This window comes from Schistocerca piceifrons, chromosome 1 (genome assembly GCF_021461385.2).
Source record: "Schistocerca piceifrons isolate TAMUIC-IGC-003096 chromosome 1, iqSchPice1.1, whole genome shotgun sequence".
Taxonomy (NCBI): domain Eukaryota; kingdom Metazoa; phylum Arthropoda; class Insecta; order Orthoptera; family Acrididae; genus Schistocerca; species Schistocerca piceifrons.
The window spans coordinates 532238456-532251627 of record NC_060138.1 but is presented as its reverse complement, the minus strand read 5'-3'; the positions used below and the strand labels follow the sequence as shown (position 1 = coordinate 532251627).

Below are 13172 nucleotides of genomic sequence, written 5' to 3'. Positions count from 1 at the left end.
GTGCCCATAGGCTGCCATTTGATTAGATTCGGAGGTAGCAGCACATGGCACCCAATTTCACGTATGCAGTGCGGTAGGAAGGCTGGGAATGTTCTGGCATGACTCGGCCGGCTGAGGTGGGGAGGGATTCGTCGCCTGAGAGCCCAACGCGATAGTGCAATGCTCGGTGGCGGCTGAACAAATGTCGCTGTATACAGACTGGTGAGGTGGCTTACACGCATTCGGACCAGGCAGTGTTCAGCAGGAAGTGGGTTGATCTCCTTTGCTGAGGGTTGAGGGGGCAGGTTGTGCCACGTCTGGACGAGGATTTCGGGTGTACATGTGAGAGAGTGGAAGAAGTCACTTTCGCTCACACCTTCTTATTTGACTCGTCCTGGATCGCTCGTTGTACCATGTTATCTATGAAGAACGCTGCTGAGCCCAACGTAATGTCCGAAAATTCCCTGTTGGTTACTGGTATCAGTTGTCCTGGCGACGGTTTGCCTCTCTGTTAAGTACGTTGCGTATATACTATGGTCTGTGGTCATTACTGTGGGAATAACAGGGGGCCTGAGTCTAGAAGAATGATGTACAGAAACCTCGGCGAAGTATTCCACACTTTATTCCCGTGAACATAAACGGAACACATACAAGATACATTCGCGAGATACGCACAGTTCGAGAGACAAGCGGGAACTGGTGATTAAAGACCATCTTCTTAAGCTACAGATAAACCATGTCCGTAGTTACTGCGATCAACAAGTTGGCCGGCGTGATACTGGTGGTCGATATGGCCACATACATATTTATATACTGTCTACATGAAAAAATACGTAGCCTATGTCTGTCGCAACGTTTATTAGAGTATTGTGTAAAAATTATTGTTAAAATATAGTCTGTGGACATGAATGATGCCATTGTGTAATGGTGATGTTATGTCTAACGTGAAAATGCTATGAGGAATGTGACGTGGGGCCCCATAGAACCGCTGGTAGCGACTAGAAGAAGAAGGGGGGGGGTCTTGAAAATAGACGGATGGCGTGAGGTATAGCGTTGTGACTGTGGTTGGAAACAGTGGTACATCTCGTGACGGATTTTAGTGTTGGAGCTGAATGATTTCAAGACAATTCTGTATATACTATGGAGTCGTTCAGCGTGTGCTCGTTAAATATCGCGATAAAAACACATGATACACCGACCGAAGTGCCTTTACTCCCAGGTGCAATAATATTGTGGTCGACTAATACAAAGGAGGCTGTAGTAAAATAAAAGGGAGGCGTTTACAATGTGGATAAGTTGTAATTATTGTTTCCTTCCGTAAAGTTTACTAACTGGTTAAAAAGTTCACAAGGCATTAATTCGACTGAAGTTCGAGTGTTATTTGTTTGTAAACATCTAGGAGGTTAGACCAAAGCAAGTGGAGTTAATATTTATCTGTGGTGCTCATAGTCATTTGTTCCTTGTGTCAATTGTCAAACTGTGCCCGTTGCCGGCAGACATCAGCTGATGTCTACTTTTCGAAGAAGCTAAACTTTGCTCCAGATAATAGTACTCTTATTTACGTAAATCCCGACATGCTTTCACAATGGCAGTAGCATTTAAACGGGAGAGGTATTTCTTGTACAACGATTTAGCATGTCTTGCATTTGCTTTGCAAGGCAAATGGGTTACCATAGATCTGAGAAATGAGTGTTGTGTGTATGGAAAAGTCAATACTGTCGACGGGTGAGTGTCTTTTTTACTTTAGTGCACTGCACATCATCTGTGCACTATGTTATTGAGGCTGTTGGAGAAGTGGTATCGGAGTGAGAAATACATTTCGCCTCGTTATTTTTACTAACCATCATCATTTACTTGACGTGGGTCAATATGTATGAGTATTCGTTCGAAATGATCATGGGAAAGTTTCACTCCGGTACTGAATTATCGTTCGTGGTCTAATTGATTTTCTACCCAACTACGTGTAGGGCTTCGGAAATGGAAGGAAGTCACGTGGTGGTGTTAGAGATAAGTAGATTTGTAAGTTTTATTTGTTCATAAATGAGGCAGTCACACACACAACGTTTTTCGTACGTGTTATGATGTTCTAGATATCCAGAGACAATTGTGCGGTGTTGTTTATGTTGCCCTATAGATGACCCCTTTCTGTTCCACATGTGCGTGCAAAGTCACAAACAGAAGGTCGGTTGAATTGACTGATATGACATACATCTAGTCCTGTAAAATGTAATACTGGCTTTGGCTTAATTGAAGCCTTTGATACCGCCTTGCTAGCTAACGACCAAACTGACTTTTCAACCTAACCTAGACCTTGGGCTGTGCTAAAAAGCACTGTCACCTCAACCAAAATTCCAAAAGATAATATAGAGAAAAGCAAAACAAAAAAATCAGCATCATGTTCCTTTTCTCTTTGCGTATGTATGATGTCAAACGCCACACCATTACGTTACGGTATTGGCTGATTAAGTTGATCCATATCATAAACCCAGAAGGTGGTTTAAATTCTACTTGCTTTACCACACATAGTCCTCTGCTTTCCGCAGGCCATTGTCTCAAGATCCCCAGTCACATGTGGCGGTGGCAGTTGTTTGCTCATCCAAGGATCATTTCACAGCATTATAGGAGTCTTTGGGTTAATGTAAGGAAAAATATACGCCCTGTTACGTACTGACATGTGAGTATACACACATTTTAATAAGGAGAGGGCTTCATGTTGAAATCGTCCCAGCATTTGCTTTAAGTGGTCAAGGAAAACTACAGAAAACTTAAATCAAAATGGTTGGGCAGAGCATAACCTTCCATCCTACCAAATATGAGGCCAATATCTTAACAAATGCACTGTGTCATTTAGTTATACCTAACACAATACTCTTTATGGTTGTACATGTGTGGAACAAGTTACCTTAATAAAGCAGTGGGGAGGGGGAACCTATACGCTGTTCATTTAGTTGCTCAACACTTCCTACTGCACCACAACATGCCCTTGGAGAAGTCAAGTTTTTGACCATCCTGACACACACTTTTTTCTGCTCCCTATCTGCCTAACAAAAAAACTGAATGAATGTCCTCTCATGATTTTTTGTTATTACTGACCTGTGCTCTTGAGTTTTCTAAATAGCTTGTTCTTGTCTTATATGTTAGTTGTAGATATACAATGACTGCCTTTTTAAATGTATTTTAGTTGTCTCATTCATCTCCTAGAACAACATTTCAGTCCCGCATCTGGCCATCCTGATTTAGGTTTTCTGTGATTTCCCTAAATCGCTTCAGGCAAATGCCGGGATGGTCCCTTTGAAAGGGCACGACCGACTTCCTTCCCTAATCCGATGAGACCGATGACCTCGCTGTTTGGTCTCTTCCCCCAAACAATCCAATCCAATCATCTCCTAGGGCACGTTATTACACAGTTTTAATTCTGAAACAAATGCTGCTTACCTTTCATATGTTTTTCCTTAGTTAATGTAAGGCAAAATTGCCATTGTTCCATGATCAGGCATGTGTGCTCAGAGTGTATTTCCAATACTACTAATTTATGTACTCATTCCTTGTGTTCATGTATTCATTGCCTCCGTAATTTCTTCAGTCATCAGGCTTTACCAAAAGCATATTGTATTTTTCAGAATTATGAATAGATAAATGCTACTTACCATGAAGATGACATGCTGAGTTGCAGAGAGGCACAGCGAAAAGACTATTACACATTTAGCTTCGTCAAAGTGGGTTGACAGAAGCGTCCGATCCAACGCGTCGGCTTTGACCCGTGACGTAAGGTGTTGTCGTGTGTGACGTCATGACGGCGCGGAGTTTGGTTCGAGTGTGGCTGTCTCCAGTTCCGTTTTATCTTATTTTATTTACTTTTCTGATCTGTTCGTTCTATCTCGTGAGATTTTTTTAAATTTAAAAACACTTATTACTTATTTTAATTATCTGTTTTTTCGAATTTCTGTTTTAGTTTATTATATTTATCTTTCTGATCTGTTCGTTCTATCCCGTGAGATTTTTTTTTAAAAAAGACAAAAAACACTAATCAGCTACTGAAGCATCTTTATCTTCTATGGGTTGCAGGGGTTACGACCGCTGGGGAGGTGGGTGGGTATTCATGCATGGCTGTCTTCACTTACACGTTGTAGCTACGCAAGGCGTCTAAATTTGTTTATATTTAGTTTGCCCCCCACCCAAAACACCCCATTTCCCGCGCTTGTCCCATTAGTGTCATTAGGCTTCTTGTGGAAAGTGTGTGTGTTTGTTTTTGTTTCCGCCATATTTGTGACGTCATGGGTCAAAGCAGACGGGTGGGATCGGACGCTTCCGTATTTCCGTCAAAGTCTTCCTTAAAAAAGAAAACATACACACACGCAAGCACACTTCACACTCACGTGACCCCTGTTATTAAGTTAAGTTTTCTGACATCAGGTACTGAAATGTCTTCTCCAAATATACCAGTCTATCTTAAATCATGATAACTTTCATACAAAAGGAGGAAAAAAGAGCAGTGTTCAATATCCTGTTTGTGATAAGATTATTAGAGGATGAGCACAAGAAACAGTGACTTTTGCATAGTAAGTGTCTCACAAAGCTTAGAAAAGAATTTTACACAACCCAAAGAAATTCTTGTGTGTGAAAGCTGTCACTGGCACTGAAGTTGGTCTAGATGCTGATGGATGATGCATGAACTGAAGTTGGATTAGCAAAGCAAAAGCTTTGATGTGCATGACAGATATCAGTTTGCTAGTAGGATATTTTGAAAAAGCAATGAGTCTAAGTTGGCTTACAAAATCTTGTGCAACCTGTCAGACAGTATTGCTCAAATGTGTGGGACATACAACAGATGGGATCAATGAACCTGGATCCCGGATGTATACAAAGAAGGGTGGTGTGAACAGTCACAGGCTTATTTGACCTGCAGTAGATCATCATAGAGATGTTGAAAAACCTGAAGTTGCAGAAAGATAGACACAAACTAGCCCTTGAGAGCCTACTTACAAAGTTTCAAGAATCAGCTTTAAATTAGGAATGTACTTAACCATCCTGTACATGTTAATCCTGTAGGGACTTTGGAGACAAGATTAGATTAATTACAGCATGCACAGAGACAAGGAGGCAGTCAGTCTTCCCATCCTCCATATGTGAATGGGTCTGGGAGAGGGATCAGCCAGCCTGGTACATGGGAGGTACCTTCAATCATGCAGTTGTCAGTGGAGTTTAGATGTATATGTAGAAACTCAGATTTGACATGACATTAAGCAGTGTCCTTCCCAAAGGCATTGCTTTGGTGTTGCCTTGAGTGATTTACGGAAACAAAGGAAAATTTAAATGTGCGTGTTTCAACAGGTGTTTTAACTACAGTCATTCTGAACATGAGACCAGTTGCTCAACTACTGCACCAACAACTTTGGTTCTTTTCCCATTTTTTTTTTTTTTTCAAATTTAAATCAGATTGTGGTCTCACTGTGTATGTACAGTATATTTATACAAGGAAATGATATTGTAGTTAATTTGAAGTGAAATGTCAAACAATTGGTAGTAAAATAAGCATCTGTGGTACTGGACAATAATTTAAACTAATAATTGAGGTAGGTACGAGACCTTGGCTTAATTCACTTAGCTCCTATTTGACTTTACTCAGAACATAATCTGAAACTAGGTATTTTCTTAGCTCATATTTATTGAGAATTTCTCACGTATCAAACAGTCCCATGTGACTGGAAACCAAGACATTTTACTCTGTTTTAAAAGAATGGATGCACATAAATATAAACTGAGTTAATTATGTCTGTTTGCAGGACCCTATAACATTTTTGAGAGATGTAATTTGATATTACTCGGTGAGATGACAGAACACAAAACATCACCATAATTGGTGTAAACATGTCTTGTGCAAAATGTGCTTCACATGGTGTACAAACAATATTTTACAAATAATAGGAACGTGTTTATTTTGCTGTCCTAGATTTCTGATAGGTATCCACTGCCACACTGTACTATTAACTAATAACAGAGATACTGTTATACAAAGTAGCTTCTCAAATATTTGAGTGGCTTAAACAATTTACGACTGATGTAATCTTGTGTGTTACAGTGGACAGTCAGTATTTAACAGAAACAATATTATTATCAGTGTTTATGGAAAATATTAGAGTTACTATTATTCACAAAGGATGTGTTAGGCTGAGATATCTCCACTCTTGACTGTTAGCTGTTGGATACAGGAATACATCCTTTTTGGATGACTACAGTGAGATGCAGTATGGATTAAGGGAATATTTCCACTTGATGAACTGAATGATAGCTTTCCCTACATTTTGACAATGTGAAATGTGTTTCTTTCTTTTTTTTTTTTCATCTCACAACATACACAGTTTCAGAACAAATGTCGGATGTACAGGAGACATATCAAGGTTACAGTTAGCTTATTTGAAATGTTGTCACACTTACAATAATACTTTGTCAAGAATTTACTTACTTAAAATTTGTCAAACTTACAGTATTTACATGTACTATAACTATCAAAATTTTTATTCCATTTTAGGGATCCAGCTCAAAGTATCACTTTGTCCTTCATGAAATCCTCCACAGAGTAGCAGCATCGTTCAATTAGAAAATAATGTTACATGCTTTTTGAAATATTTATCTTCATATGCATTATGTCACACAATTTTAAGTGATGCGAGGTGAGCATGAAGTTTTCTTTATGCCTTGTGTTGTAAGAGTGTTCAACATTTTTTTTAAATTTTTTTTTATTTTAATGGGTCAGCTCTGCTGCATAGCAAAAGAACCACCTCAAAGATGTATAAAGACGAGGCAGTTGATATTTTTAGGTCTTTAAATAATGGTCGAGATGACGTCCTCGGCTGTGCAGAGCACATGTTGCGAATCATTCTTTTTTGCAACTTTAAAATTTTTGTAACATTTCCAGAGTTTCCCCAAAAAATTATGCCATATTGAATAATAGATTGAAAGTAGCTATAGTATGCTATTTTCCTGGTGGCACAGTGTAAAATTTCCTCTGCAAATGCAAGGTTGTTCATTCATTAGCTAGATATTGTATATGAGAATTCCAACTCAAAGTTCCCAGGAACCTGACTGAGTCAATTTCTTCCATTTCTTGATTGTTATGAGTGATACAGATTTCTTCAATTTTTGACTGTTTGGTTTTAAAACTCCTCATGTGGGTTTTTGAAATGTTTAGCCTTAAGCCATTTAAACTGAACCATGTTTCCAAGTTACTTAATGTATTCATGACACTGTGGTATATTGTCAGAATTATCATTTTCAATTAGGGCAGAATCAGCAATGAGTATTTATATTGAGAGGCAAGTCATTTACATAGAACAGGGACAAAATGGGTCCAATGATGGCACCTTGAGGAACACCTTGTGACACAGTTTTTCACTATGAGAAGTAATCTGCTCCATTTGATGTGATTGCAACCCTTTGTTTCCTCTTCAAGAGATATGATTCAAACCATTTCAAAGCAATATCCCTTATTCCGTACCTGTTGAGTTTGAAAAGCATGAAGGCATGGTTTACAGAGTCAAATGCTTTTGTAAAAATCACAGAATATTCCTGTGACCTTATCTTTCCTGTCTAGTGATGAAGTAATTCTTTTAATAAACTCATTTATCACATATACTGTGTTTTTGTCTTGTTGGAAGCCAAATTGGTTATGTGAAATGATATCATTCTGTGTGATGAAGCTTTGTATCTGAAAGGCAGCAATGTTTTCAAATGGTTTTGATATGACGGAGTATAGAAATGGGACGATTATTTCCTATATCATCTTTTGAACTATTTTCAAATGATGGTTTTACTTCTGCATATTTCAATAGATCAGGAAATAACCTTTCTCAAAGGATATGTTTATTATGAGAGAAAGAGAGAGAGAGAGAGAGAGGATGAGCTATTATGTTGTAAACTTTGTTAATTACTTTGATGGGTATCCCATTCCACCCAGCAGAGTTTTTGTCTTTTAATGAGAGTATGACGTTTTGAACAAATTTTGCTGAAACTGTGTTGAATTTTTTGAGACATTCACTAGTATTGCCTTTTGACCCAAAACTCTTTACTTTCTGGTCATAATTTGCTATGTCTAAATCAGATTTGGCTACATTTATGAATTATTCATTGAAGCACTCAGATATTTGAACTGGATTTACAACCAATTTTTCCTTAAGTTTGATTTGTGAAATGTCTTGTCTGTGATTTCAGAAACCTGATTCAGACTTAAACACAGACCATACTGCCCTTATTTTATTTTTCTGCCCTAGAATTAATTTGTTGCCATTTGTTTTGAAGCTTTCACAACTTTCTTAAAAATAGTCCTAACATATTTTACAAAATCAGGATCTTTGTTGTACTTCAGCTGATTGTGTAGCTTCCTTTTCCTCTCACTGGATATTTTTATACATGGTGTGATCCATCTTATCTTACTTGATGTGATCAGAAAGCCCTAAGTCTAGACAGAACTTATGTACATTATCAAAGTAGAAATTTTTCTTTCTTCGTTCTCCGTCTCCTATACTTCTTCCATTTCAGTGTTTGAGGTTGCTCTTTGTTTCTTCTTGCTCCCTCTGTGCTCATTAAGGCTGGCCCATTCTGCTGTGTAACAGGTGACTGGGTAATGCGTAATTCCCAGATCTGTGTCAACGGATAGGGTTCGCACATACCCTCTGGCACAGGTCAGGCCCAGGGAGGGGTGATTGTATGAGCTGTTATCTTCACAAATTGCCAACTGATCCCTCTGTCAGGAGTTTGGGAGGTGCGTCCTCAGGTGTGAGCAATCACCTAAGGCAGGTGAGCCCACCTCTGATGGGGGCTCCCAGTTGGAATGATCGTGCCATCAGAACGCTAGCAATCGTCGGGGATTTTCTCGTAATGAACCAATCGTCATCTCAGCCTACGTCTACTAAGTGTAAAAAGAATGAGACTAAAGATTCAAAGACTCTCCCAGCTGCACCTCTGCTCCTCGTGGTATCACTTGATGGAGGAGGTTAGTCCTTTGCTATGGTTAATCCATTTATAATGATGTTGATGAAATTGCCGGCCCTTTGTAATCATGCTCTCATTTACATAATGGTGCTCTGCTTTAGGAGACTAATAGTGATTCTTAAACCCAACAACTGCTTGTAACTTTGCTCCTTTAAAGCTATGCCCTTTGTGTTGAGGCTCATTGATCGCTGAATTTTTCTCATGATGTTATTTATACTATGTAGCTCAATGGTCTGAGCAAGGGTGGAGTCAAAACTTACCTCTGTGTTCAGGGTGTCACTGCAGTCCATCAGGTAATAATAAGATTGATGCAACCTTAGTACCTAAACACATTTTTTTTCTCACAAGTGATAGGATAGTGCTTCCATCAGAGATCAAAGCAGGCTATGAAGTCATCAAGGGTCGACTGTACATTCCAAAGCCAATGTGCTGCTACCTGTGTCCACATTACAACCACGCTCGAATGGCCCCCCAGGGAGTGCCCCACTCTTTGGCAGGTTCGTGCTTGACTACCATGGGGCCCCAGCCATTGCAGCATCTTTTCTCTTCTGGGTGCATGTCTATCCTCTTGGTATTCTTTTTCCCTCCCTTGGGGAACATGTCTGGGATGTTATTGGGAATGTTCCGCATTGTCTGTTGATGACATAAGAACAGTCTCACCACTGTTTTTCATTCCCTTTTCCTTTCTTTGTTTCCCTTCACCTCTTGTTCCTCTGCTTCGGAATTCGAGGTTCCTCTTTTTCTTCTTCCTCCCTGTGTGCTCCTGAAGGTCAGCCCATGCATCTGACATGTAACAGGTGACTAGGTAATGCGTAATTCTCAGCTCTGGGTCGACAGGTAGAGTTCGCACATACCCCCTGGTACAGGCCAGTCCCAGAGAGGGGTAACTGCCTGAGCTGCAACCTTTCCAAATTGTTGATTGGTCCACCTGTCAGGTGATTGGGAGATGTGACCTGAGATGTGAACAATCACCTAAGGTGAGTGCATCCCCTTGTGAAGGGGGCCCCCAGTTGGAAGGAGCACGCCATTGGAGACGCTGGCAATCATGGGGGATTTTCTTGCAATGAGCCAGTCGTCTTCACAGTCAACATCTACAAAACGTAAATGTAATGAGGCTAATGATTCAAAGACCCTTCCAGCTGCATCACAGTTCCTCGTTGTCTAACGTACTGAAGACAGTCGGTCCTTCACAACAGTAGATTGGTTTGTTATTCAGGAAGGTGTTGATGCAATTGCCAGCCCTATGAAATCTTGCTCTCATTTACAGAATGGTTCTTTGCTTTTGGAGACTACTTCTTGCCACGTCGCTTCTCTGCGGCTGCCCGGTTCATACTGAGGCCCACCAAACTCTGAATTCTTCCCATGGTGTTATTTACAATAGGCTACTCGATGCTCTGACTGGGGCTGAAATCCAGTCATACCTCTCTGATCAGGGTGTCATTGCCATCCATCGGGTGATAAAAAAGGTAGATTCCTCCTTAGTGCCAACCCGCACGCTTTTTCTCACTTTGATAGAGCAGTGCTTCCATCCAAGATCAAAGCAGGCTATGAAATTATCACAGTCTGACTGTACATTCCAAACCCAATGCGCTACTACCAGTGTGATCGTTTCAACCACCATAGAATGGCTTGCTGCCACCTAGCCAAATGTGTAACCTGTGGTAGGTATGCGCATGGGGGTGATTGCCTGCCTCCTTCTCCCTCCTGTGTCAACTGCAACAGTGGCCATGCCGCCTCCTCTCAGGATTGTCGCATGTATCTTCATGAGTGGGCTGTTCAAGAATCTGAGTAAAGGAAAAAGTGCCTTACCCAGTTGCTCGTAAGTTATTGGCTAGTTACAGACCCTGTGTTCTCCCTTCTAGCACCTATAGTTCTGTTGCCCTTCACTCCGTGAAGGACATGGCCATGCAGACATGCAACCTCAAATTCAGCTCTGAGGTTGTGAAATTGCCCAGTGTGTAGGCAGCATCGCCAACCTCCCGTCCAGCTGTGCAACAAGCCATCAAACTCTTGCCTCAAAGAGCAAAGCCACCAGCTACACAAGTGGTAGGACAGAAGGAGTAGTCCCGTAAAGACTTCCTATGTCCCTCCAGCCAAACAATACCCGAGTCTTCCTCTGCTAACCAAAAAGGCTCGAGGAAGTCCACCAAAGGCAAATGATCTTCTCCTTTACCAACTCAAAGATCCTCTTCGATGGTGTTACTATGTGATACGTTAGCCCAGCCAGCCTCCATGTCATGGGGGTGCACCACCAACCATTTTTCTGCATTGGACTCCACAGACCGACAGCACAAGCAAACCGATGTTTCTGTGGACCCCATGGAGCACGATCCTCATGCTTTGTGCCCTGTGGCAGCGACTCTTTGCAGGCTGTCAGGCCTTCATCTCTTCCTCATCATGACTCTCCTCCAGTGGAATGTTCATGGCCTTTGGTCTCACAAAGAGGATTTACAGCTACTTTTAGCATTGCAGTGTCCCCTGATACTCTGCCTTCAGGAAACGAAATTGCGTCCTTATGACTGCTTTGAACTTTCACATTTCTTCCCAGTTTTTGACCTTCCCCCTGAGGTCAGCATTCCATCTCATGGGGGCATCATGCTGCTGATACAGGATGACTTTCGTAGTCAACCCATCTCCCTGACTACCCATCTTCAAGCTGTTGCAGTTGGCCTCCCCCCCCCCCCCCCCCCCCCCCGTCCCCCTTCCACCTCCCCCCCACCCCCGCCCCCCACCCACCCACACTCCCCGACTTTTTCTCTCTGTACCATTTATATCCCTCCGTCATTCACTGTCTCCAGGGCAGACTTTCTTCAGTTTATTGGGCAGCTACCTCCCCCATTTCTGCTACTCGGTGACTTTAATGTACGTTATTCCCTTTGGGGATCTGCCAGAACCTGTCAGAGATGTGCCCTCTTAGATGACATTCTTAACCAACTTAACCTCTTCTGCCTTAACACTGGAGCACCCATTTTCCTTTCCAATTCCTTGTACACCTATTTCCATTTGGACTTATCCTTCTGCACTGCCCAGCTTGCCCATTGTCTTGAGTGGTCTGTTCTTTCTGACACTTACTCGAGTGACCAGTTCTCATGTGCTATCCGTTTGCTGACTCCTACCCCACCTGTGTGCACACCCAAATGGCAGCTTTCTAAGGCTGACTAGCAGCTTTACTCCTCCCTGGCGACCTTCAGAGAACTAGATTTCCCCAGTTGTGATGATCAGGTGGAATAATCTCACAGATGGTGTTGGATAGTCTGTCAGACAGAGCACCTCATGTTCCTAATAAGGTGAGTACACCGTTCATTTGTTATATATTTTTACGAGCGTGGGGATGTGAGGGATGTCGAGCATGTCCCATGTGTCCCCCGATCGGTTCACTGCTATATTCGCCTCGGGTACTGCCTGCACTGAGGTTGACCATTCACCTGTGGTCGAGTGGGAGATCATTCCAAAGTCTGGCACACAGCAAAAGACTTTCTGAGGAGCCAATTGTAGGGCCTCCCTGGTTGATGAACAGGTTTCAGCCGTTATCTGTGGCTGATGATATCACTAAACTGGATGCAGCTGTCCACCTTGTTCAAGAGGAAGCTTCTCGACTCGCAAGGTCTGGGCATTCACAGAGGGTGTATTTGCTGGTAGCTGGGAGCCCCGTTAGGTAAGTAATGGGGACCATTAGGAATATGGCTGCCAAGGAGGGAAAAGAAGCCAGTGTGCATTTCGTGGCTAGCGAAAATGCTAAAGACTGCTAGTCTCGCTTGGGAGATTAAGACGGAGCTCACCATCTTCAGCACCATCGATACAACTGACTGTGGCCCTTTGGTACAGAGCCGAGTGGAGGCTCTGAATCAGAGGCTCAGGCGGTTCTGTGACCATATAGGTTGCAGATTCCTTGACTTGTGCCATTGGGTGGTTTGTTTCCAGGTTCCGCTTAATAGGTCAGGAGTCCACTACACACAGGAAGTGGCTACATGGTAGCGGGGGCTGTGTGGAAGGGACTGGGCAGTTTTTTAGGTTAGAAAGGCATCCGTCTAAAAGGGGCAGTCAAAACAGTAAGGTAGTTGTAGAAACGATCAATATTGTAGATGTTAACTGTTGTAGCTGTGTTGTGAAAGAACCAGAGCTCCAAGCCCTAATAGAAAGCACTGAAACTCAAATAGTTATAGGTAGAGAGAAAGCTGGCTGAAGCCGAAAATAACCTCAATGAA

The 13172-nt window shown here is 41.9% G+C and overlaps 1 protein-coding gene across 1 annotated transcript in view; it reads left to right on the top strand.

The window, feature by feature from the left end:
• The first annotated feature begins 1362 nt into the window (after positions 1–1362).
• The window catches only part of LOC124802477 (U7 snRNA-associated Sm-like protein LSm10), a 56180-nt gene continuing 44370 nt past the window's right edge, over positions 1363–13172 (top strand). The window contains exon 1 of the mRNA XM_047263289.1: positions 1363–1704. Within this exon, the coding sequence (XP_047119245.1) occupies positions 1565–1704 (140 nt within the window). The 5' untranslated portion in view covers positions 1363–1564. The remainder of the gene's footprint in view (positions 1705–13172) is intronic.